Source organism: Schistocerca serialis, unplaced genomic scaffold (genome assembly GCF_023864345.2).
Source record: "Schistocerca serialis cubense isolate TAMUIC-IGC-003099 unplaced genomic scaffold, iqSchSeri2.2 HiC_scaffold_1362, whole genome shotgun sequence".
Classification (NCBI taxonomy): domain Eukaryota; kingdom Metazoa; phylum Arthropoda; class Insecta; order Orthoptera; family Acrididae; genus Schistocerca; species Schistocerca serialis.
This window is the reverse complement of record NW_026047583.1, coordinates 52,304,884-52,331,413: the sequence shown is the minus strand read 5'-3', so window position 1 is coordinate 52,331,413 and position 26,530 is coordinate 52,304,884. Positions and strand designations below refer to the sequence as shown.

The window sequence follows — 26,530 nt, the reverse complement described above, 5'->3', positions numbered from 1 at the left end:
TGCACGGAATGAACCACACTGCTGCCTTCTTAAGGGCACCCCAGTATAATATGTTGTTTGGGAAGTGGGTGGTAGTTATCATCATTGCAATGACCTCCCCTTATATCCACTCCTGCAAGATTGTGAAATCTACAGCCACTGAGGAGATTTATGTGAGATGTTCCTATCAACTTTGTGTAATATTCATATTGCACACTTCTGCAGACAAAACAGATTTTCGACATTAGCTTAGGAAAGAAAAGAATCATCACAGATCATTAAGGTCCAAAGAACTTGTCTTGAACACTGTAAGGGATCCGTGATCCCACAAACACAGATTCTAGTATCTGACGCCCAGGTCGATAGCGGACAGGAGTCGATTGTCGAGCGCTGCAGTAGGCAGTGAGACTAGTGCTGAGTGCGCAGTAGTATGGTAGAGTGTCGAGTGAGAAGTAGAGTGGGAAAGACGGCCAAGAATGGTGGTCTAGTGAGTTGTAAACGGTAAAATTCACTGGAGTATGACGAGTGAGCACGTCCCCCTGATCGTCGTGGGGTTGACTCTCACTAATGCCGATTCGCGAGTGATATGAAACAGAAAGTGACAAGTGCCAAATTACGTGTTTCGTGTCAACCGCGTCAGCCAGCAACAACCATGGATTGCAGTGAGGATTGTTGTGAATGTTAACCATCAGCATTGCCTGTGACAAAGTGCTGAAAATCAGCAATCAATAAAAAGAGATAACCACAATTAGACGTGTAAGGCAAAGGTAGCAACAGCCTCAGAATTTGTGTGTTAGTAGGAAATATATATCAGTTGTACATCGCAACCTTTGTGATACTTAATAATAGACAAACTTTCAATCATTAGCTATTCCGTCTCAGAACAGCCGCATTCGGTTGAAATACTCCCAAAACCACAGCAGAACAACGCAGAACAACCAATAGCCTTTCATCCAGTAAGCACACGGTCATATATCATAATAATTAACTGTTTTGTGGCTTTGGTAAATTACCCAAAATCCAGTAAAGGAATTAATCGGGGGTGTTTCAACACGAATGCTTAAAAATTCTTTTGTAGTTAACCTATTTTCAGATTATGAAGAGTTCTTTGTTACAGCTTGTATTTTTGTTCCAGGTGGCCCTGAACTTGATGGCTGTAGTGATGTTGTGAAGGCACAAAGTCGGAAGTTGTTAAACCTTCAGAAACAAGATTTTCAAAAGTACTTCTTCTCAGATACCAATATTTCGCCCCTGTTTGTGTCGGATACACAGATGTCTCAGTTGTTGTCACATAATTTGAGTGTAGTGACTGAATCTAGAAAACAGTTTCTTTTGCTTCCCTGTACCCCAAGCATTATGTGCAATACAGGACTCCTAACAAGACAAACACACAGAGCACAGCCCTCTGTCTTCTCTTGCCGTTTCTGCAGTTTGGGAGCACAGTCCGGAAGTCTGACTCATGTTGACCGGACCGGCAGGGCGAAAATGGTCGACGTGGGTTCGAAGCTGGTGACAGAACGGACTGCTGCAGCACGAGCAAAGGTTTTTGTGGGACCCGAACTGGTGAAACTCGTACGAGAAAATGGCCTGAAGAAAGGTGACGTACTTAGCGTTGCTCGCCTGGCGGGAAAATTGGGGTCCAAGCAGACGTCCAGCCTTATCCCTCTGTGTCATAACATATCTTTATCCTCTGTGGCTGTGGACTTTGAACTGGACTCTGCTCTCAACTGTGTGATTGTAACTGGCACGGCAAAGTGTAGAGGGCAGACGGGTGTGGAGATGGAAGCTCTCACTGCTGTATCGGTGTCTGCCTTAACAGTGTACGATATGTGCAAAGCTGTGAGTCATGACATTGTGATATCTGAAATAATGCTTCTGGCCAAAAGTGGGGGAACTAGAGGAGACTTCCACCGGACATGAGCATCTGTGTGGGGCAGTGAAATAAGTTAAGTATACCTGGTGTGATGTAGGCAAATTTCAAAGTCTGTTCATAGTTATCATAAATTATATACACATCGAATTGGCCTGAATATGAGTTTCACCTTTAATTTCGAAAAAGAGAGAAACTTAATTAAAAATAATTTGTCAAGTTGCCCATTTACAAAAGCTTTTCAAAATGTGATTTACCCTTAACCAGTTTTTTTGTAGTACACTGTAGATAAATTACACACAAAAACAAAGCTTTCAGTTGCAGTTTTCATGTAAGACACTCTTAACTTCACTAACATTCATTGTTTTGTCACTGTCAGTATTTTTGTCACTCTCCTCCCAAAGTACAGTCGCGTCGCTACAATCCCGGGCATTGCATGTGCACTATTTCTTGAACCGTACCTTTAAAAAGCACATCTGTTAGATGAATAACTGTGAGTTTGAAATTTGCAACGTAACTGTACCGAATTCCAAATCTCTCTCTCTCTCTGTGCCCTCCCCCAGCTGTGTGGTAGTGTCCTCTGTGTTGCTCTATTGTCTCAATTTTTGATGGTCCCATGCTGTGAAAGTTGAGGTGAAGTGTTCATTCTTAAATAAATAGTGTGTATCAGCTCTTTTCTCCTAGGATCAGGTTGTCATTGCTGTGTTCATTGATGTAAAATGACACTTTTTTAACAGTTCCTAAAAGGTGCACCACTTCATTGACACTTTTGCTCAGGTGTAGAGCATATTGGCCAGACTAATTTACATGTTTCAGCTTTACACTGTATGGTATCCTCTTTTTTAAAGGCCTATTATCTTTCTTGTGTGTGACTTGTCCAGAGATTGAAAATGTTTTATTTTGTAAGTTACCAATCCAGAACAGGTTTCTGTCAATTTAATTCTTCAGGTTTTTCCAGAAGTTTGCTGAAATTCCCGAGTTGTCCTTTGCACAGTCGGACATCATTGTCTTCCTCGCATATTTCGGTGACATTAGTTGTTGCTTTCACAAAGTGCTACTTGAGACTGACCGTCAGATGGAGCAGGTCTGTAATTTGTTCCCTCTGCCTTCGTGCTTCATCTGCAATCTGCTCTGACAGACATCATCCTCGGGTATCCGTGTTGCGTGATATTCCGAGTGTCATCTACACTCACGGGCACGATTCTTGTGTGTTATGTTTTCAGTCCAAGCTGGTTGGTAGAATTCTGTTTGCAGGCTGTCCCCGTTTGGGGACAAGGATCGGCAGGGCATGAAACCCTAATCTTTTATCTTTCAGTTAACTCAAATGTCGAGTGTCACTTTTTTCATGTACTGCAGTTACAAATATAAGAAAATACAAAATGAAAATTTCTCAACATAGTCATGTTTCTTTTCAGTATGTTTCTCAGATCAGTACACTGCAATGTAAATATTCCATTAAAAGAATATATTTTTGATTGTTTCTTCAGTCAGAGATGCATTGCCTTTTTGACTTAACAATCAATGTCAAATCATTGTCCCTCAAACAATCCTGCAGGGGTTTGACAATGTGAGACCATGGCTTTATGGAGCATCACCTAGAATTAGCTGCCATCTTTTCTGACATGATTTTAAATCAATGCTATCATCACTGTTTCTTTTGCTTAGGGTTTTGAGTCTAGGAATGATGCAAACAATCAGCAGTTTATTTCTTTCTTACGTGATCTTGTTTTCTCCTCCCTAGCCCCCTTTCTTCCTTCATTTGGTAGCCTCGAGCAAATTGAATATTCCTGCTTTTGTTTGTATTTATTAATCTGTTTGTGCCTCTAATTCTTAAAAGACTTCATTATGACACTAATAATCTGAAGCAGCAAATTTGGGGAAAAAGAGCTGCATCCATTTATGCTGTTGTAAAATGGAGGAATTGGTTGTAGTTGGAAAAAAAATCTGCCTTTTACAGCTGCTGATTTTTGTCATTTATTTTACGTAGCCCACCCATGATCTACAATCAGGTCTTCTTTTTTATGTTGTATTTTTTATGAGAATGTTGAAACATAGATGATTGTTATGCATCTTTGCAGCACCTAAACTTGAATATTGTACTTAAAAATGTTATTTGTTGTCTTTTTTAAATTAAATTGTTATGTTAAAAAAGTGAATTAAATGATTGTTGCCTGTGACATAATTTTGTAGCAGCTAAAATTAAATGCTGGTCTTCAATATTTTAATTGTTATAGTTTGGGGTATGATTGTTGTAATTAGAAAATGAATATGTGCCTTGTGCACTATGTTGTTACAGTAATTTGGAGTTTATTTTGTACATCATCTGGTGTAAATTATAAGAATTTAAGCAAAAACTTCTGTCTCTCAACAGATTTCTTAATAACACTATTCCAGTAACTGGATATGCATATTGAAATATCTGTGTTGTATATTAGATTCTATGACCTGTACCGAGGCAATATTTTGCGGTTGCAAATTTTCTTGACTATTATTAAGTGTGTGTGTGTGTGTGTGTGTGTGTGTGTGTGTGTGTGTGTGTTGCTTATGCCCTACATACGAGTCCTCCAAGGTTCTTATGATCTGACCAATGTACGACATGCCAAAATGCTACAGCTGCATGGGGAGATACAATTAAATCCCATCCCCCTCTCTCTCTCTCCCTCTCTCTCTGTCTCTCTCCCTCTCTCTCTCTCTCTCTCAAAGATCGGCAGGTTCAGGAATCTAACACAGAAAGAATTTAATCACAGTTTCTTTTTCATCTCTATCATACAATGTAGTCCAATTTTTTGCTAATACAGATATAACATTTTGTGGTTTATGTTGTGTACTCTTCAAAAGATCTAATGATGTCCTCATTCCTTTCTTATAAACAAAACAAAAAGAAACTGACAATAATTGTCATTAAAGTAAAACACAGAACAGTGTCTCCATAGCATCAATGAGCACATCCTTTCAGCACCTTTGACCCAGGCAGTGAACACAGCAGCAGTCAGTCTATGACTTGCAGCAGGTGAATCCCAGTCAGCTGCATTGCTCATGCACCCCACGTAAATAATAATAAACAAAATCTAACAATACACATAACCAAGTCTTGATTTGTGACAGTATACCGCTGATGACGAAAAAAATTAGACCCAAAGATTTTGAGATGTGGTACAATAGAACTTTTGCTCTAGTTGAAGCGGTAAGACACAAATGTTGTATTCACACTTTTAAAAAGCTCAGAAAAGTGTTATAACTTTTTCAGAAGTCTAAATCAAACTATGGAAACTCTCGGTAGGAACTTAGAAATATAGGAAATGATAGAGTGCTACTTACCATAAATACATGTTAAGAAGTCTATTTTTTTTTTTCTTTTAACAAATCTAGCACTGCATATTACTGCCAAATTAGTCATTACCTATGATTGCCCCAGTGGCAGAAGTATGTATAATAATGTCAAAACGTTTGTGACACTACACACTAGGACAAGCTCAAGTTTCAGATACACGTTGATTGCGTTCTGGATGATGCTATCTACATGTTCATCCACACTCTGCAAACCACTATGAAGAGTATGACAGAGGGTACATCTCACTGTACCAGATATTAAAGCTTGTTCATGTTTCAAGACCATTTAAATCTTTCTCTGCATGCTGTAATTAATCTAATATTGTCCTCACGGTCCCTATGGGAGCAATAGTTACAAGGTTGTAACATATTCTAGAGTCGTCTTTTGGTAAGCATACTTTCTTAGGATAGTGTACATCTTATCTTGAGGCATCTGCCAATTCAGTTATTTCAGCATCTCTGTGACACTCTCCTTTGGGTCAAACAAACCTGTGACCATTTGATCTGCCCTTCTCTGCATGCATTCAAATCACCCATTAATCCATTTTGATATGGGTCCCACACATTTGAGCAATATTCTAGGATGGATTATACAAATGATTTGTAGAATGACTGCATTTCTATGGTATTCTACCAAAAAAAATCTAAGTCTTTCGCCTGCCTTACCCCTGAGTGGGCCTATATGACTGTTCCATTTCATATCCCTACAAAGTGCTCCACCCAGGTAATTGTATGAATAGACTTAATCCAAGCAAGACACCCTGATACTGTAGTCATACCACACTGCGTTTTCTTCATTTTGCAAAATGCACGATTTTACATGTCTGAACATTTAAAAGAAAGTTTGAAATTATCAAGATCTGACGAATGTTTGTACAATTTCTTTCAGACTGTGCTTTATTCTAGATAAATGCACTATCTGTGAAAAGAGTGCTTTACTATTAATATTGTCTGCAAAGTCATTAATGTACATGAACATGAACAGGAATGGTCACAACATACCTCTCTATGACACATCTGAGGTTACTTCTACATCAGATGATGACTCCCCAGCCAAGATAACATGTAAGTCATTCCTACCAAAATATCCTCAATTCCAGTGACATATTTCACCCGATAACCCTCACAGTAGCAATTTTGATAATAAGCATCAATCTGGCACTAAGTCAAAAGCTGTTCAGAAATCGAGAAATACTGCCTGCACCAGTCGAGCCAGGAAGACGAAAGTTTGAAGGTCAGGTTGACAAAACAGATTTTTAATACTCTTGATAACAACCTTTAAGTTTCTGACGTAGTTCAGGGGAATGACAAAGGGATCTTTGACAGGCTGGATTAAATCTAGGCGGCGTCTCAGACCAACCAGAGTTACAACTTTAAAGGCTTCTACGCTGAGCAAATACAACGGGCTGTTGGAGGAAGAATGCAAAGGCAGCTTCTAGTAATGTGCAATTGCTATTCTGCATGGTCTTTAATGGCCATTATCAAATTTTAAAAAATTAAGAATAACAATAACACAGTACACAACAGGAAGGGTACAGCAGACTTTCCCTGATTGTTCCTTACATTATCTTTCCTTGATTTTTTTTTTTTTTAATGATAATGTTTCTAAGTCTTTCCTGGTTTCCATTGAAAGGTTTGGATTGTTTCAAAGATTAATTTACACATTTTTTAATATTTTAATGTATTCTAGGACAGGAACTCAAAGAGCACAAGTATAAAAAAACTGCATGTAGGACATTCATGTAAAGCTTCCCATTTTTAACTGCAAGGTAATGGCAATCTATTTTGTTACAAGAAAATGAATTGGGACTTAGTTCTCCAGAGCTGATACTATTATAAGGAGTTGTGATGGAAGAACATGAGTTCCAAACAATGGATGCCTTGGATCTGTTTGCTGCTGCTTCTTTTTAATCTCTGCTGCTAATCCCATGAGTGAAAGATCTCTACCAATGAAAAAGTAGATTTGAATGACATTAAGTTTCTTCTCTTGTCGATAGTTGTTTCTACTGAAGAGAAATGAGTCTGGTCATCTTTGTCCATTTGCAGTAATTCAAAGGTGTCGTAGCACCTGACATGTATGCTTGAAAATAACAAACGATCAAAAATGTAATTAACAGAAGTATTGACAGCAGTAAGCTGTATTTATCACATTCAAAAAGTTTGTAATAGCTGTGGACCCTTGTTTTATCATGTCAATCCATTTGTGCCAATGGCTAACAGAGTACCATTCACCATCATGTCAAGTGGCAATAACAGTTTGCTTGCATCATAAATATTGAGTGTCAAAAGATAATTCTAACAATATGAAATAGGACAGATTGCTACTCACCAGTTAGAGCAGGCAATGGGCAGCAGACAAGCATACTGAAAAAAAAGAAACTGTCAGATACTATATACTCAAAAAAACACTTAGGTACTGAAGGAATTATCGAAATACCAAATAGGGCTGAAATCAGTAAATGTGACATACATGTGAAGACAGAAAAATAATTACAGTTTCAGAAAAAACTGGATGATTTATTCAAGAGAAAGAACATCACAAATTGGATGAGATGGTCCACCTCTGGCCCTTATACAAGCTTGGCTCTGGCTGATAGAGTTGTTGGATGTCCAACAGAGGGACATCATGCCAAATTCTATTCAAATGTCACTGTAGATAGTCAAAATCCCGAGGTGGTCTAACGGACTTCCCCATAATGCTCCTTACATTCTCAATTGGGGAGAGATCCAGCAACTTTGCTGGCCAAGGTAGGGTTTGGCAAGCATGAGGACAAGCTGTGTGCAGACAGGCATTATCTTGCTGAAATGTAAGCAATGTATGGCTTGCCAAGAAGGGAAACAAAATAGGATGTACAGTATTGTCAACAGACAACTATGCTGTAGGGGTGACATCCATGTCACCCTTACAGCATAGTTGTCTGTTGACCAAAAGTGATCTGTTACGAAAAGAAATCGCACCCCAGATCATCAGTCCTGGTAGTTGGACCGTATGGGATGTGGCATTCACGGTGGTATCCCACCGTCTGGGGCATCTTCAGACGCATCTGTGATGATCATTGAGGCTCAGTTCATAGTGGGACTCATCACTGAAGCCAATTATATTCCAGTCAATGCAATTCCAGACCAGGGACATGCCTGGGGACACACCAGATAGCAGTGCGATACCAACCCGGCTGCTGGCTGCCATACAGCCAAACGAGGACTGATGGTCTACTGTGCCATTTCTTTTCATAACAGGACCTCTTTGGTTGTCATCTGTGTCACCATTACAACACAGACATCTGTTGACGATATTATAAACCCCATTTTGTTTCTCGTCATGACAAGCCATCATTTGCTTACATTTCAGCAAGATAATGCCTGCCCACACGCAATTTGTCTTCATACTTGCCACACCTTATCTTCGCCAGCTAGGTCACGGGATCTCTCCCCAACTGAGTATGTCTGCGGCATTATGGGCAGGGCCACCCAACCAGCTCATGATTTAGACAATACAATGTGCCACTTGGATAGAATTTGGCTTGATGTCCCTCAGTAGGACATCCAACAAATCTATCAATGCCAAACTTGCTCAAGAGTCAGAGGTGGACCAACTTGCTCAATTTGTGAAGCTCTTTCTCTTGAATAAATCATTCAATTTTTCTGACATTGTAATTTTTATTTTATTTTTTTTTTTTTTTTTTTTTTTTTTTTTATTTTTTTTTTTTTTTTTTTTTTGTCTGTGCACGTACATCACATCTACATATTTCCATCCCACACAGATAATTCTTTCATGCTGCATAATGTTTATTTTCATCTTACGAGTGTAATCTAATGGACAGAGCCCACCTCAGCATAGGGAGTCTCTGCTGGTTGGCAGTGTGGAGGTGGACAGACAGAGAGAAGTGTACTAGGGGGACGTAATAGTGTGTGAGGTTGGAATGGGAGCAGGGGAGGGCATTGAGGTGTGGGGCCACAGGAACGAAGCCTAGAAGCTCTAGCTGCGACATATTCTTCACTCCTGTAAACCCCGTTACCTAAACCTTTGCTAGTCTCTCTGTCTCACATATCTAGGCCATTACCTGCTCCCACCCCGGCCTCACACCACCACACCTGCTAGATGAGGACTGTCCCATACTTTCTAATATCTAAAAATCTTCCTTCAATGTGCCAGTCTGCCACTCAGTGTCTCCTCTAGGTGGGGAGCAGAAAGCTATCCTATTCCATATTGTTGTTATTCCATCCCAGATATCCCAATGCTTAAAAATTAATTTTAGGCTTGCCGTAAAGTATTACACAAACACTAATTGGTTATTTTTTCTGATATTCAAATTATATTTTGCTCTCATTTTTGTCCCTTTATCTAATCAACTTTGCATTGTGACATTTCTGACGAAAGTACGAGTTATTCAGAAATTAGGTAAAAAGTAGTGAATTCTTCCTTTGAATCACTCTCACTTTGTCTCAGGCACGAGCAAATGTGTGTACCTGTATATGCATTTAGCTGTATCAAATTATCTTCCCCAACACACAAAATGGGGGTCATTATTCAATTTATCTTGAAAGTATGTGTGAAATGCACTTTCCACAAAAATGCTCAGATGCATAACTCTCAAAATATGTGTTTGAACAATAGGTCTGGAATTTTTAAAGACAAGGTGAAGAAACCATTGGATTGTATAATTTTTTTATTAATCACAAAGAAACAACATGATTCAAAGACATCAACAACAGCAATGGAAGTTCAAGTGAATTGTCTGCCTCCAATTCTGATCACAGAGAAACACTCCAATAGGAAAGAGGGCACAACATCCTGCTCCATTTTCAAAAGCTGCAATGTCAAATATTACAACCTGTAACAAAAAAAGGTCATGTGATAAATATTGTTTACATATCGATTACAGTAACAGAGGCATATATGGTCTAATAGGAAGGGTGAACACAAGGGCAGGACATGGGGAACAATGAACAGATGAGATGTGAAACCACGGTAAGTTAATAGTGGTGATAATGCCAGTTAATTACATGGGTGGGAAAAGCAACCACTCTTGCAACTCAGAGCTACTCTTGTTTCTGCAACTGATCTTCCGTTCCTTCATTGTTCCTATTTTTCTCATATTAATAATTCTAGTTATAGAAGGTTTTCTAACTAAAAGCTTATTAGCATTTTGTAATGAAACCGATAAACAATACAGTCTCATTCTCTAATGGAAGAACACAGTACATCGCGTTCGTAAATAACTTGATCCAACAAAACAGTGGACATTCATTACATGACATTTAATTTTAAGTATCAATACAAACACTTACATAAAACATTATTTACACTCAAAACCCAATATTCAAAACTGATGTCCATATGTGTAACTGTTTACAGTAGCAATTATTAATATAGTTACTATTGCTAGCTTTAATATGGATTGTTAAAAAGTTTAGAAATGTTAACTTAAAAATGAACTGTAAGCAAAATCTTTTCTGTTAAAAAGTTAATGTTGAAACCACTGGAGAAACATTATAATGTATTATTGTAGTCATCATGTACACTGAAAAAAAAAAAAAAAATTGCAACACCAAAAAGTAATTAACGTAGAGTAATGAAATTTCAGGAACATATATGTCTAAGTAACTTATTTAAGTGATTAACATTGCAAGATCACAGGATAATATAAGTGCGAGATACACCATTGCAAATCTGATACACTAATGCATTGAAATCCAGTGTAACTGCCCGAATGTAAGCATGCAAACGTGCATGCATTGTGCTGGTTATGAGTTTGTGGGATGACGTTCCATGCCTGTTTCACATTGTCATCAAAACAGGGATGGTTAATGCTGTTTTTGGGAGACACTGGAGTTGTTCGATGATGTCCTGTGTGCACTAAATTGGAGCCAGACCTGGTTATCAAACAGGTCAAGGCAACATGTTGACATACTGTAGAGTATACACCCATGCCTCCATCTTTGCTACCCTCCCTGTTTACCTCTACCCTGTTGCTTCATAACCTGGGTTGTGAGTAACTGAATCCACTTTCTCTTCTTCCCCTTCTTTCCCCTCTCTCCTCCCTGACGAAGGAACAAAGTTCCAAAAGCTAGGATACGTAAATTTTCTGTTATGTTTTGTGTATCTATTGGCTGTACTGGCCAACCCCTCTATCTCTTTGTTAGTATTTGTTTCACGTCTTTATATGAGATTTTCCATCATCACAATAATGTTAGTTTATAATTTACGGACAGCCTAATCCATTATTTCCTGTCAAGGTTTGAAACTTTAGAAAATCATAAATTTTGTCTTGGTAAAATAAAGGTGATTAGATGTTTCCCTTATGCACATGTAAAAGACTGTCAGTTCACATCTACGTTTATAATCTGCAATCCACCAGGAGGTGCATGGTACAGGGTAAGTCCCATTGTACCAGTTATCAGGGTTTCTTGCTGTTTCATTCATGTATGGAGCGTGGAAGAATGATTGTCTGAATTTGTCTGAATGCCTCTGTGTGAGCAGTAATCATTCTAATCTTATCTTCACGACCCCTGTGAGAGCAATATGTGGGGGCGGGTGGGGGGGGGGGGTTGGGGGGGGGGGGGGCGGGTTGTGGTATATCCCTAGAGTAATCATTTAAAGACAGTTCTTGAAACTTTGCTAATACACTTTCTTGGGATAGTTTACACCTGTCTTCAACAGTCTGCATTTCAGTTCCTTCAGTATCTCTGTGACACTCTCCCATGGATTAAGCAAACCTGTGACCATGCTGCGTTTCTTTGTATACATTCAATGTCTCCTGCTAGTCTCATCTGGTACAAGTCCCACACACTTTAGCAATAGTCTAGGGGGGGTGGGAGGGGGGGGGTCACACGAATGACTTGTAAGCATCTCTTTAGTAGACTGATTGCACTTCCCCATTATTATACCAATACACCAAGGTCTACAACCTGCTTTACCCACAACTGAACCTATGTGATCATGCCATTTCATATTCCTACAAAGTGTTACACACAGGTATTTGTACGAGTTGGCAGATTCCGACAGTGACTCACCAATATTATAGTCACAGGATACTAAGTTTATACATTTCTAAACATTCAGAGCAAGTTGCCAATCACTGCACCATGTTGAAATCTCATCAAGATCTGACTGAATATTTATGCAGCTTCTCTGAAATAGCACTTCATTACAGATAGCTGCATCATCTGCAAAAATCCTGATTTACAGCAAGGTCATTAATGGACAAGAACTGCAAGGTCCCCAACACACTTCCCTGGGGCACACCTGAAGTTACTTCTACATCTGATGATGACTCTCCATCCAAGGTAACATGCTGTGTCCTTCTTATCAAAAAGTCCTCAATCCAGTCACGTATTTCACTTGATACCCCATATGATCGTACTTTTCACAGTAAGTGTAGGTGTGGAACAGAATCAAAAACTGTTAGGAAATCAAGAAACACAATCTACCTGTTGCCTTGATCCAACGCTTTCAGCAAGTTATGTGAGAAAAGTGAGAGTTGGATTTCATATCATCTATGTTTTTGAAAACCATGCTGGTTGATATTGAGAAGGTAGTTCCGTTCGAGATACCTCATTATGTTTGAGCTCAAAATATTTTCTAAGAATCTACAACAAATTGATGTCATGGCTACTGGATGGTAGTTTTGTCACTCCTACAACCCTTCTTGTAGACGGGTGTGATCTGTAACTTTTTCCAAAAACTAGGTAAGGTTTTTTGGATAGATTACAGTGAGAAGAGAGGATAACTCAGCCACAAATTCAATATAGAATCTGACTGTGATTCCATCGGGGTCTGGAGCTTTGTTTAATGATTTCAACTGTTTCTCAACACAACTGACACTAATACCTATTTCGTTCATTTTTTCAGTGTACGAGGATTGAATTGGGGCAGTTCTCCTGGGTTTTTATTTGCAAAGGAACATTTGAAAATCGAGTTCAGAATTTCAGCTTTTACTTTGCTACCCTCAATTTCAGTTCCTGTCTCACTTGCTAGGGACTGGACACTAACTTTTTTGCCACTAACAGCCCTTACATACGACCAGAATTTATTTGGATTTTGTGAAATGTCATTTGACAATATTCTGCTACAGTAGTCATTGAAGGCTTCATGCATTGCTCTCTTGACAGCCAAACATGTTTCATCCAGCGTCTCTCAATCTATAATCCTACACTTTGTTTTACACCTATTATGCAGTAATCTCTGTTCCTTTAGAAGTTTTCTTTACAGTGACTGTATACCACGGAGGTTCCATCCCATTATGAACTGTTCTACTAGGAACCTATCTACTCAGTGCGTGGTCAACTGTTCTTTTCAAGTAGAGGAAGAGCACCTCTACATGCTCCTGACCTGTGCTGAAAGTTTCAAGTTCCTCACTGAGATAAGATATTACTGATTTCTACTTAGTTAACTGAACGCATAATAAGAGGGAAACATTCCATGCAGGAAAATATATCTAAAAACAAAAATGATGTGACTTACCATACGAAAGCACTGGCAGGTCGATAGACACACAAACAAACACAATCATACACACAAAATTCTAGCTTTCGCAACCAACGGTTGCTTCATCAGGAAAGAGGGAAAGACGAAAGGATGTGGGTTTTAAGGGAGAGGGTAAGGAGTCATTCCAGTCCCGGGAGCGGAAAGACTTACCTTAGGGGGAAAAAAGAAAAGGTATACACTTGCACACACACCCATATCCAACCACACATACACAGACACAAGCAGACATTTGTAAAGGCAAAGTGATCCGGCAGAGATGTCAGTCGAGGCAGAAGTACAGAGGCAAAGATGTTGTTGAAAGACAGGCGAGCTATGAGCAGCGGCAACTTGAAATTAGCAGAGGTTGAGGCCTGGCGGATAACAAGAAGAGAGGATATACTGAAGGGCAAGTTCCCATCTCCGGAGTTCTGCCAACGCAGAAAATCTTTTTGGTTTCGATGCCTTTCGCGTTTTTGGGTTCTCCATAGTTGACTCTGTCAATATTGTCTCTGACGCTATTCCTTATGCTCAACTGGATTCCTTGTCGACTACATTTTCGTCCCTTTTTTCTCCCGGTTTAGGCTGTGCGAACAACTTTGAAGCTCATATCATGCTCAAACCCACGGCTCGGCCTAAGTTTTTTCGGGCTCTGCCCATTCCTGTGGCCCTTCAAGATTGGGTAAAACGGGAGTTGGATCGTCTCACTGCGTCAGGGGTCTTACTTCCTGTCACTTCCAGTGAGTGGTCCTCTCCTGTTGTTGTAGTTGCTAAGGCCAATGGTGATATTTGTCTCTGTGGCGATTTCAAAGCCACTGTAAATGCTCAATGCCTCATTGACACTTACCCTATGCCCCGTCCTGAAGAACTGTTCACTAAACTCGCTGGAGGACAGTATTTTCCTAAAATTGACCTGTCAGAAGCTTATCATCAACTTCCTCTCGATGCTGCTTCCTGGCAGTTTCTGGTCCTTAACACGCCTTTCGGCCTCTATCAATACGAACGCTTGCCATTCGGGGTTGCTAGTGCCCCTGCTCTCTTTCAGCGATTCTTGGAACAATTATTGCTCCCTGTCCCTGGGTGTATCAATTACACGGACGACATTGTTGTCACTGCCTCCACCACTGACGAACATCTTCAAAATCTCCGCACACTTTTTAATGTCTTACAGACTGCCAGTCTTAAATGTAATCTTCAGAAATCACAATTTTTTCAGGCATCTATAACGTACTTTGGGTTCCAACTCTCTCGCGATGGTATTCAACTGTTTCAACACACTGTTGCTGTGATCGATGCCCTTCCTCGCCCTACATCTGTTAAGGAACTGCAGGCCTTCTTGGGGAAAATAGCATACTATCACAAGTTTTTACCATCTGCGGCGTCGGTGGCTCAGCCGTTGCATCCCCTGTTGCATAAAAACGTGCCTTTTCACTGGTCCGCGTCATGTGACGCGGCTTTCCAGAAATTAAAGACTATGCCTGGCTACTTATCGACCTGGCCAACATCTTGTTCTTGCCACAGATGCCTCTCAATACGGGGTCGGTGCAGTCCTTGCACACCATTTTTCTGACGGTTCAGAACAACCCATCGCTTATGCCTCCAAAACGCTCACGGATGCCCAACAAAGGTATTCCCAAATTGAGAAAGAAGCTTTGGCCATTATTTATGCTCTTCATAAGTTTGGTGTTTTTCTCTATGGCTCAAAAATTTCATCTTGTTACGGATCACAAACCACTTGTTTCCTTGTTCCATCCATCAACGTCACTTCCCGACAAGGCTGCACACCGCCTCCAGCGTTGGGCTCTTTACTTGTCCCGTTTCAATTATGAGATTCATTTCTGGCCAATGGCTCAACATGCGAATGCTCATGCTTTGTCTCGCCTTCCCATGGGTCCTGATCAGGCATTCAATAGGGACGAACTTTGGTGTTTCCACCTGGATGTTGCCGAGCAGTGGGTTGTGGACGGGTTCCCCATCACTGCGGACAGGCTGGCAGCTGCTACGGGTTCTGACCCTACCCTCTCCCGGGTTTTATGCTGTATTCAGGAGGGTTGGCCAGATCGCCCGTCCGCTAAGACTTCTGATCCGTTGCGGAACTACTACACTTTGCGCTACCGCCTTACGGCTAGGGATGGTATTATCCTCCTCTCCACTGACAATGCTTCACCGCGTGTAGTGGTACCTGCATCTATGCGTGTTGCGGTCTTGCGCCTCCTTCACCAGGGGCACTGGGGTGTGTCTCGCACAAAATCTCTGGCGCACCGTCATGTGTACTGGCCTGGCGCTGACTCTGAAATTGCACACATGGTGGCTGCCTGCGGCCCTTGTGCGTCACAGGCCGCTGCCCCGAAGTCATCTTTGTCACCGTGGCCTTCGCCTGAGAAGCCCTGGGAGTGCATTCTTGCTGACTTTGCGGGACCTTTTTTAGGTACTTATTGGCTCCTTGTAATTGACGCCTACTCTAACTTTCCTTTCATTGTCCGTTGCACGTCACCTACCACCGCGGCAACCACCAGTGCTCTCACCCGCATTTTTTCTTTGGAAGGCCTCCCCTCTACTCTTGTTACTGATAATGGTCCGCAATTTGCCTCTTCCGACTTTGCAGATTTTTGTGCTCGTCACGGCGTTACTCATGTCACGGCCCCGCCGTTCCATCCACAATCCAACGGTGAGGCTGAACGGCTGGTCCGCACATTTAAGGCTCAGATGCGGAAACTTCTGACTTCTTCTGCTGATGATGATGCGCTTCTCCAGTTCCTGGCGTCTTACCGTTTCACCCCCATGGGCGATCACAGCCTGGCTGAGCTCTTACATGGCGACAGCCCCGCACGCTACTTCATCTTCTGCGGCCTCCCTCCTCATGGCCGCGGGTGCCTTCCCTTGGCCGGTTCACCGCCGCCGACCTCGTCTGGGTACGCGGATATGGCAGGCGGCCAAAAAGGAGCCCGGGTAGACGCCTGTATGAAATCCAGATGGACACGGGTGTTGCAGTGCGTCATTCGGACCAGCTTCGGCCTCGGGTGCCAGCAACGCCTGTTCCGAATGCTGCCACACCACTTTTGGCTCTACCTGATGCCCAGGATCTTGGCATCTCTCAATACTCACAACGCAGCCCTCTCACCGTCATCGCGATGCCAGCACCAGAACGGACGCCACCAGGAGACGTGCCCATGCAGGAACCGGAGGATCATCCTCTGTCAGAGTACATCTACTCGCCTCCTCCTTCAATGGATGCCGACACATCACCCACGTCTCCTGTCATCTCGACCCGTTATCATCGGGGACACTTCCGTCCGTACGGGAAGCCTCCTCCTCGAGACTTTACATTAGCCATCTCCAGGACACCTCCATCAAGACCAGTGCAACAATTTCAAAGGGGGGAAAAATGTTGTGACTCGCCGATTATTCAAAGTGCTGCCGCGCAATTACACGCGTCCTCTACGTGCGGCGCTGTCTGCCAGCCATGCAGCAGCTGCACCACCTAAGCGGCCAGCCGAGCAGCGGCCGCTAGACTGAGACTCAGTGTTGAATCGAATGCCGACTTGTACACAGGTCAACTTACTCAGTGACTTATATGTGTTGTTGTGTTGTTCCTAAATATATGTGTTAAACTTGAAGTTCTAACACTTCTCTTTGGCAGTAATCTTTTATACAATTCTATTCTACTAGAACGATCCTGCAGTTAATGAGGTCCCAAATGTTTCATTGTATCCTCAATTGACTGCTCTCTTTCTTGATTTTAGTTTCAATATTACATTTCTCCCCCCCCCCCCCCCCCCCCTCCCCCTCTCCACCTCACCACCCTTACTCCATCATTTTCTATGCCGATCACTTCTGCTTTGCAGTCAATATTAGAGGCGAAACTGGTGACAGAAGACATGCAGAAAATGCAAGTCTTTATGTCTGTCAGTTTCAATATTTTACAATAAAATACGAGCCTAAAGTATGCTTTGTGAGAAAAAGCTATCAGAAACATAATAGTATGTAAAATAACTACCTCTATGTTATTTATATGAAATCAAATAACAACACCAAAACATTTGATGATGAGCACTGTAAACAGAAATTGTAAATGGAAACCACTGAAATTGTAAGGTACCAAAAATGTTGTCTTACACTTGGGACTAAGAGAACTATGTCTACTCTAAGTGACGTTAAAAGGGCAATATCACAGCCCTTGACAATTTGGTACCTCAAAGATTTCCAGTTCTTTGCCCACATTCTCTGCCAACTGAGAACATGAAGGGTGGATTTCACTTCATGGTCTTCTTTCCTGCATTTAGCTTCCAAACATCAACTCTCACATATAATTTCAAATCAACAGTACAGGATGTCAACAGCATAGAAACAAAACCAAATACACACAATTATAATGTTGTTTCCAGACTTAGGCCTGTAAGTTCAATATTATATTCTCTTACTTTTTTGTTCTTTTCGAGGGTTTTGAATGGATTTAAGAACACTAGAAACACACGATTCTATGCCTTTAGCAAACTCAAGTGGTCCACTTTTAACTAAATTTGAGTTTTCTTTTACACTGAATAAGATGCTGCACATTGTTCCCAATTTATTTCTTGGGTTGGTAATAAAATATTTAACCAATGGTGGTCCAAAATTTCTATACAGTTATTTTCTAGTTTCTGTTTTTAGGACTTTTCCAATTTAGGAACACAATAAGGATCTGTTGAACCACATGCTGAAAACTATAAATTTCTACATCAATTCTTTGAGTCTGAAGACAACATAACCATACCATTAAACAGAGACTCACATTACACAGGACTGAAAGAATATGCACACAAAAACACACATCACTAAAAATAAAAATAAAATTATATTTATACACAGGTACTACTCAGGACAGTAAAATGTTATCATAAATGAATCAACCAAAAAGAAGACATCAGGGGTAACATGAGAAACTAAAAAGGTTTTCAGCTAGTGAAGGAGGCAAGTTGAAAGTATATTTTACAACAACAAGCATTTTTGGTTACATTCAAGACATTAGTGGTACATTCAAAACATAAATAAATAATGAAGCTAGTTGTTTATCTCACCATTTTTTCAAGTTGTGTGAAAATTGCACAAAAGTAGGGAACACCATTTGTGCCGTAACAAAGAGCAGAACAGCATTAAATGAAATATAAAATAATCCATTCACTGTTCAATAAAAGATATTAGATATTTATGGCAACTGAGTTTAAATTCACACTAACCACAAAAGCAAATCAGAGTAGTTAGAAACAGGATAAGTTTAAGGAAGAAAAGTTGAAGTACAAGATGGAGGAAAGGAAACATGAACAAGCTTTAATATCTGGTACAGTGAGATGTACCCTCTGTCATACTCTTCATAGTGGTTTGCAGAGTGTGGATGAACATGTAGATAGCATCATCAAGAACGCAATCAACGTGTATCTGAAACTTGAGCTTCTCCTAGTGTGTAGTGTCACAAACGTTTTGACATTATTATACATACTTCTGCCACTGGGGCAATCATAGGTAATCACTAATTTGGCAGTAATATGCAGTGCTAGATTTGTTAAAAGAAAAAAAATAGACTTCTTAACATGTATTTATGGTAAGTAGCACTTTATCATTTCCTATATTTCTAAGTTCCTACCGAGAGTTTCCATAGTTTGATTTAGACTTCTGAAAAAGTTATAACACTTTTCTGAGCTTTTTAACAGTGTGAATACAACATTTGTATGTTACCGCTTCAACTAGAGCAAAAGTTCTATTCTATCACATCTCAAAATCTTTGGGTCTAATTTTTTTTGTCATCAGCGGTATACTGTCACAAATCAAGACTTGGTTATGTGTATTGTTAGATTTTGTTTATTATTATTTATGTGGGGTGTATGAGCAATGCAGCTGACTGGGATTCACCTGCTGCAAGTCATAGACTGACCGTTGCTGTGTTCACTGCCTGGGTCAAAGGTGCTGAAAGGATGTGCTCATTGATGCTATGGAGACACTGTTCTGTGTTTTATTTTAATGACAATTATTGTCAGTTTCTTCTTGTTTTGTTTATAAGAAAGGAATGAGGACATCATTAGATCTTTTGAAGAGTACACTACATAAATCACAAAATGTTATTTCTGTATTAGCAAAAAATTGGACTACATTGTATGATAGAGATGAAAAAGAAACCGTGATTAAATTCTTTCTGTGTTAGATTCCTGAACCTGCTGATCTTTGAGAGAGAGAGAGAGAGAGAGAGAGAGTGAGAGAGAGAGAGAGAGAGAAAGAGAGAGAGAGAGGGGGGGGGGGATGGGATTTAATTGTATCTCCCCATGCAGCCGTAGCATTTTGGCATGTCGTACATTGGTCAGATCATCAGTAGCTTGGAGGACTCGTATGTAGGGCATAAGCAACACACACACACACACACACACACACACACACACACACACACACACACACACACTTAATAATAGTCAAGAAAATTTGCAACCGCAAAATATTGCCTCGGTACAGGTCATAGAATCTAATATACAACACAGATATTTCAATATGCATATCCAGTTACTGGAATAGTGTTATTAAGAAAGCTGTTGAGAGACAGAAGTTTTTGCTTAAATTCTTATAATTTACACCAGATGATATACAAAATAAACTCCAAATTACTGTAACAACATAGTGCACAAAGCACACATTCATTTTCTAATTACAACAATCATACCCCAAACTATAAAAATTAAAATATTGAAGACCAGCATCTAAGTTTAGCTGCTACAAAATTATGTCACAGGTAACAATTATTTAATTCACTTCTTAAACATAACAATTTAATTTAAAAAAGACAACAAATAACATTTTTAAGTACAATATTCAAGTTTAGGTGCTGCAAAGATGCATAACAATCATCTATGTTTCAACATTCTTATAAAAAATACAACATAAAAAGGAAGACCTGATTGTAGATCATGGGTGGGCTATGTAAAATAAATGACAAAAATCAGCAGCTGTAAAAGGCAGATTTTTTTCCAACTACAACCAATTCCTCCATTTTACAACAGCATAAATGAATGCAGCTCTTTTTCCCCCAAATTTGCTGCTTCAGATTATTAGTGTCATAATGAAGTCTTTTAAGAATTAGAGGCACAAACAGATTAATAAATACAAACAAAAGCAGGAATATTCAATTTGCTCGAGGCTACCAAATGAAAGAAGAAAGGGGGCTAGGGAGGAGAAAACAAGATCACGTAAGAAAGAAATAAACTGCTGATTGTTTGCATCATTCCTAGACTCAAAACCCTAAGCAAAAGAAACAGTGATGATAGCATCGATTTAAAATCATGTCAGAAAAGACGGCAGCTAATTCTAGGTGATCCTCCATAAAGCCATGGTCTCACGTTGTCAAACCCCTGCAGGATTGTTTGAGGGACAATGATTTGACATTGATTGTTAAGTCAAAAAGGCAATGCATCTTTGACTGAAGAAACAATCAAAAATATATTCTTTTAACGGAATATTTACATTGCAGTGTACTGATCTGAGAAACATACTGAAAAGAAACATGACTATGTTGAGAAATTTTCATTTTGTATTTTCTTATATTTGTAACCGCAGTACATGAAAAAAGTGACACTCGACATTTGAGTTAACTGAAAGATGAAAGATTAGGGTTTCATGCCCTGCCGATCCTTGTCCCCAAACGGGGACAGCCCGCAAACAGAATTCTACCAACCAGCTTGGACTGAAAACATAACACACAAGAATCGTGCCCGTGAGTGTAGATGACACTCGGAATATCACGCAACACGGATACCCGAGGATGATGTCTGTCAGAGCAGATTGCAAATGAAGCACGAAGGCAGAGGGAACAAATTACAGACCTGCTCCATCTGACGGTCAGTCTCAAGTAGCACTTTGTAAAAGCAACAACTAATGTCACCGAAATATGCGAGGAAGACAATGATGTCCAACTGTGCAAAGGACAACTCAGGAATTTCAGCAAACTTCTGGAAAAACCTGAAGAATTAAATTGACAGAAACCTGTTCTGGATTGGTAACTTACAAAATAAAACATTTTCAATCTCTGGACTAGTCACACACAAGAAAGATAACAGGCCTTTAAAAAAGAGGATACCATACAGTGTAAAGCTGAAACATGTAAATTAGTCTGGCCAATATGCTCTACACCTGAGCACAAGTGTCAATGAAGTGGTGCACCTTTTAGGAACTGTTAAAAAAGTGTCATTTTACATCAATGAACACAGCAATGACAACCTGATCCTAGGAGAAAAGAGCTGACACACACTATTTATTTAAGAATGAACACTTCACCTCAACTTTTCACAGCACGGGACCATCAAAAATTGAAACAATAGAGCAACACAGAGGACACTACCACACAGCTGGGGGAGGGCACAGAGAGAGAGAGAGAGTTTAATGACCTACTTACTCACTTTTTACTGGCAACAAGATAAGAGTGCAGGTGGTGTCATATCAAAATTGTAGAGAACATGCACGAGAAAAAGTTTTAACAATAGCAAATTAACGTACTTGCTAGTGCTTATTTTTTTTTTTTAAATATCTCTCTCAAACTGATCAGGTATTGGAAAAAGAAAGATAAATATTTTGAATTAAGACTTAAAACAGGATGGAAACGGGTACCATATTGGCCTGAATATAAGATACACCATTTCTACAAAAAATCTCCCATAAAAACTGGGACTTTTATGAATCATAGAAACCTCAACTGTAGTGCTTTTTCTTAAGTTTGAAATGAAACAAAAATATCACTACAGTTTGTAAATCAATTGTTGTGTATGAGGTAGCAATGCAAACATTCTCTTTGTTGCTATCCCATTTAGGTAGTGACTACAGAGGGATCCAGAAAAATGTAGACATTCTCTGATAGTTATTACCTTTGGAACAAAGTGTTATATGGCTGCAATTTTGAGTGGTAGCATAAACCACTGTTTTCCCAACAGATCTTGTCGTGTGGGTTTCCAGCAGATGACAATGCAGCACTGGATGAAGTACAACTATTGTTTGAGCAATGCAAGGCTGTACTGAAACAACAATTTATTGTATTTGGTATAAATTTTAAGCCGACAATGCTGTTTAAAATGTGCACAAGGAAAGGTCCTCTGAACAACAACATCAACCTCCAGGTTCCAGCACTGCTGTATTGCAACATTTTTCTAGATCATCTCAAAAATCTATGAAGCATTGTGTATGGGGAAGTGGGATAAGCTGATCAAGTGCATGATAAATTCTGAAGACTGCAAAGTGGAAAGTGTACATTCCAAGATTGTTTCACACTATGAATGAGGACAACTCGAATCAAAGGATGGAGCACTACGAGTGGTCTGAAGGCATGCTTCACGAAGATGAATGGTTTGCAGGGAAGGTTATCTGGCCTAATGAGGCACAATTCAACCTGAATGGTAATGTAAACTGTCATAGCTGCGTGTATTGGGCTGCTGAAAATCCTCATGTTCACATGGACAAACATGTTACTTCACTTGGTGTTAATGTGTGGTGTGGTCCGTCATAGTATTGTTTCTCTGACCCATTCTTCTTTGAAGGTACATAACTGGTGAGGTGTATCATATACGGCAAACATTGATTTTATTAGCCATCCAAGTGGTGTTTGGAAACAAAAGATTTTTACCTACAAGACTGTACTCTGCCTCACCACCACAGAGATATCAGATTCTACTTAGATGAAAATATACCTGGACGACAGATAAGTCGAAGAGGAACTGTCAAGTGCCCACCAAGTTCATGGGACCTTACAATTCTCGACTTCTACCAATGGGGGACCTCGACAAACAAAGTTTACCAACAGAACCCAGCTACACTGAATGAGATATGAGAAACCATCAAGACATCCTGTGCAGCTACCACACTGGCAACATTGACAGCTGTACTTCAGTCAACAATTCAGCAACATTGATGTTGCTTGGCTGCTAACAGGTGTCACTTTGAACACACAAAATGATCTTCCTCCCATGCAAGAATTTTGACACTATGCCATTTTGTTCCATCAATATTGACTATCAAAGAGAGTCTACATTTTTCTGGACCCCTCTGTATTACCATTCTCACAGTTTCACTATTTTAGACAATGGGACAGGCACAGTTTTTCTCTAACTAAAGAATATAATTTATTCTTCACCAATGAAGCACAACATTGAGAGAAAATTTTGGAATTCCGTACAGTTACGTTGCAAATTTCAAACTCACAGTTATTCATCTAACAGATGTGCTTTTTAAAGGTACGGTTCAAGAAATGCTGCACATGCAATGCCCGGGATTGTAGCGACGGCACTGTACTTTGGGAGGAGAGTGACAAAAATACTGACAGTGACAAAACAATGAATGTTAGTGAAGTTAAGAGTGTCTTACATGAAAACTGCAACTGAAAGCTTTGTTTTTGTGTGTAATTTATCTATAGTGTACTACAAAAAAACTGGTTAAGGGTAAATCACATTTTGAAAAGCTTTTGTAAATGGGCAACTTGACAAATTATTTTTAATTAAGTTTCTCTCTTTTTCGAAATTAAAGGTGCAACTTATATTCAGGCCAATTCGATGTGTATATAATTTATGATAACTATGAACAGACTTTGAAATTTGTCTACATCACACCAGGTATACTTAACTTATTTCACTGCCCCACACAGATGCTCATGTCCGGTGGAAGTCTCCTCTAGTTCCCCCACTTTTGGCCAGAAGCATTATTTCAGATATCACAATGTCATGACTCACAGCTTTGCACATATCGTACACTGTTAAGGCAGACACCGATACAGCAGCGAGAGCTTCCATCTCCATGCCCATCTGCCCTCTACACTTTGCCGTGCCAGTTATAATCACACAGTTGAGAGCAGAGTCCAGTTCAATGTCCACAGCCACAGAGGATAAAGATATGTTATGACACAGAGGGATAAGGCTGGACGTCTGCTTGGACCCCACAATTCCCGCCAGGCGAGCAACGCTAAGTACCTTCAGGCCATTTTCTCGTATGAGTTTCATCAGTTCGGGTCCACAAAAACCTTTGCTCGTGCTGTAGCAGTCCGTTCTGTCACCAGCTTCGAACCCACGTTGACCATTTTCGCCCTGCCAGACCGGTCAACATGAGTCTGACTTTCGGACTGTGCTCCCAAACTGCAGAAACGGCAAGAGAAGACAGAGGGCTGTGCTCTGTGTGTTTGTTTTGTTAGGAGTCCTGCATTGCACATAATGCTTGGGGCACAGGGAAGCAAAAGAAACTGTTTTCTAGATTCAGTCACTACACTCAAATTACGTGACAACAACTGAGACGTCTGTGTATCCGACACAAACAGGGGCGAAATATTGGTATCTCAGAAGAAGTACTTTTGAAAATCTTGTTTCTGAAGGTTTAACAACTTCCAACTTTGTGCCTTCACGACATCACTACAGCCATCAAGTTCAGGGCCACCTGGAACAAAAATACAAGCTGTAACAAACAACTCTTCATAATCTGAAAATAGGTTAACTACAAAAGAATTTTTAAGCATTCGTGTTGAAACACCCCAGATTAATTCCTTTACTGGATTTTTGGTAATTTACCGAAGCCACCAAACAGTTAATTATTATGATATATGACCGTGTGCTTAATGGATGAAAGGCTATTGGTTGTTCTGCTGTGGTTTCAGGAGTATTTCAACCGAATGCGGCTGTTCTGGGACGGAATAGCTAATGATTGAAAGTTTGTCTATTGTTAAGAATCAGAAAGGTTGTGATGTACAACTGATATATATTTCCTACTAACACACAAATTCTGAGGCAGTTGCTACCTTTGCCTTACACGTCTAATTGTGGTTATCTCTTTTTATTGATTGCTGATTTTCAGTACTTTGTCACACGCAATGCTGATGGTTAACATTCACAACAATCCTCACTGCAATCCATGGTTGTTGCTGGCCGAGACGGTTGACGTGAAACACATAATTCGGCACTTGTCACTTTCTGTTTCTTATCACTTGCGAATCGGCATTAGTGAGAGTCAACCCCACGACGATCAGGGGGACGTGCTCACTCGTCATACTCCAGTGAATTTTACCGTTTACAACTCACTCGACCACCATTCTTGCCCGTCTTTCCTGCTCTACTGCTCACTTGACACTCTACCATACTACTGCGCACTCAGCACTAGTCTCACTGCCTACTGCAGCGCTCGACAATCTACTCCTGTCCGCTATCGACCTGGGCGTCAGATACTAGCATCTTTGTTTGTGGGATCACGGATCCCTTACAGTGTTCAAGACAAGTTCTTTGAACCTTAATGATCTGTTATGATTCTTTTCTTTCCTAAGCTAAGGTCAAAAATCTGTTTTGTCTGCAGAAGTGTGCAATATGAATATTACACAAAGTTGATAGGAACATCTCACATAAATCTCCTCAGTGGCTGTAGATTTCACAATCTTGCAGGAGTGGATATAAGGGGAGGTCGTGGCAATGGTGAAAACTACCACCCACTTCCCAAACAACATATTATACTGGGGTGCACTTAAGAAGGCAGCAGTGTGGTGCATTCTGTGCAGAAAGAGATGGGGAATGCTTTATGGTGCTGTCTGTGTGTTCTCTCTCTCTCTCTTTCTCTTTGTCCCACGACTCACATTTCAGCCACTTCCAACCCTCGTATCTGGCACAGGCCACTGTGTCTGCTTCTGACTCTGCCTAGTAGAATTTATGCGGTCGGAAAGCTATCGCTGTTGCTTTCTAATGTAATACTTGTCATGTTTCCTTTATGCCAGCCATTGTGAACATTAATGGCTAAGTAACCTCATCATACCTAAATGCCTTGTATCGTACACGCACCCCAAAATGCACACTACAGACAGATGTGGCAGAATGACACGATGTCTTTATATTTCATACTTCACCAATTTCCAAATGCACACATAA

General features: G+C 40.3%; 2 protein-coding genes across 4 annotated transcripts in view; one reads left to right on the top strand and one right to left on the bottom strand.

Annotated features, from left to right (window-relative positions):
* Nucleotides 1-26,530, bottom strand: part of LOC126440353 (molybdenum cofactor biosynthesis protein 1-like) — a 346,021-nt gene that overhangs the window by 112,464 nt on the left and 207,027 nt on the right. For 2 of the 3 annotated variants that reach the window (XM_050090641.1, XM_050090643.1), the window contains one exon: nucleotides 24,232-25,061. The exons of the other annotated variant lie outside the window; for it this stretch is intronic. The gene's annotated coding sequence lies outside the window, so the exon portion shown is untranslated. Of the gene's footprint in view, nucleotides 1-24,231; nucleotides 25,062-26,530 lie in introns of those variants that run through there. 3 annotated transcript variants of the gene reach the window in all.
* On the top strand, nucleotides 1,206-1,933 carry LOC126440354 (cyclic pyranopterin monophosphate synthase-like). Its single transcript, XM_050090644.1, has one exon. It carries the CDS (start codon nucleotides 1,252-1,254, stop codon nucleotides 1,897-1,899), a length of 648 nt encoding a protein of 215 aa, XP_049946601.1. The 5' UTR covers nucleotides 1,206-1,251; the 3' UTR covers nucleotides 1,900-1,933.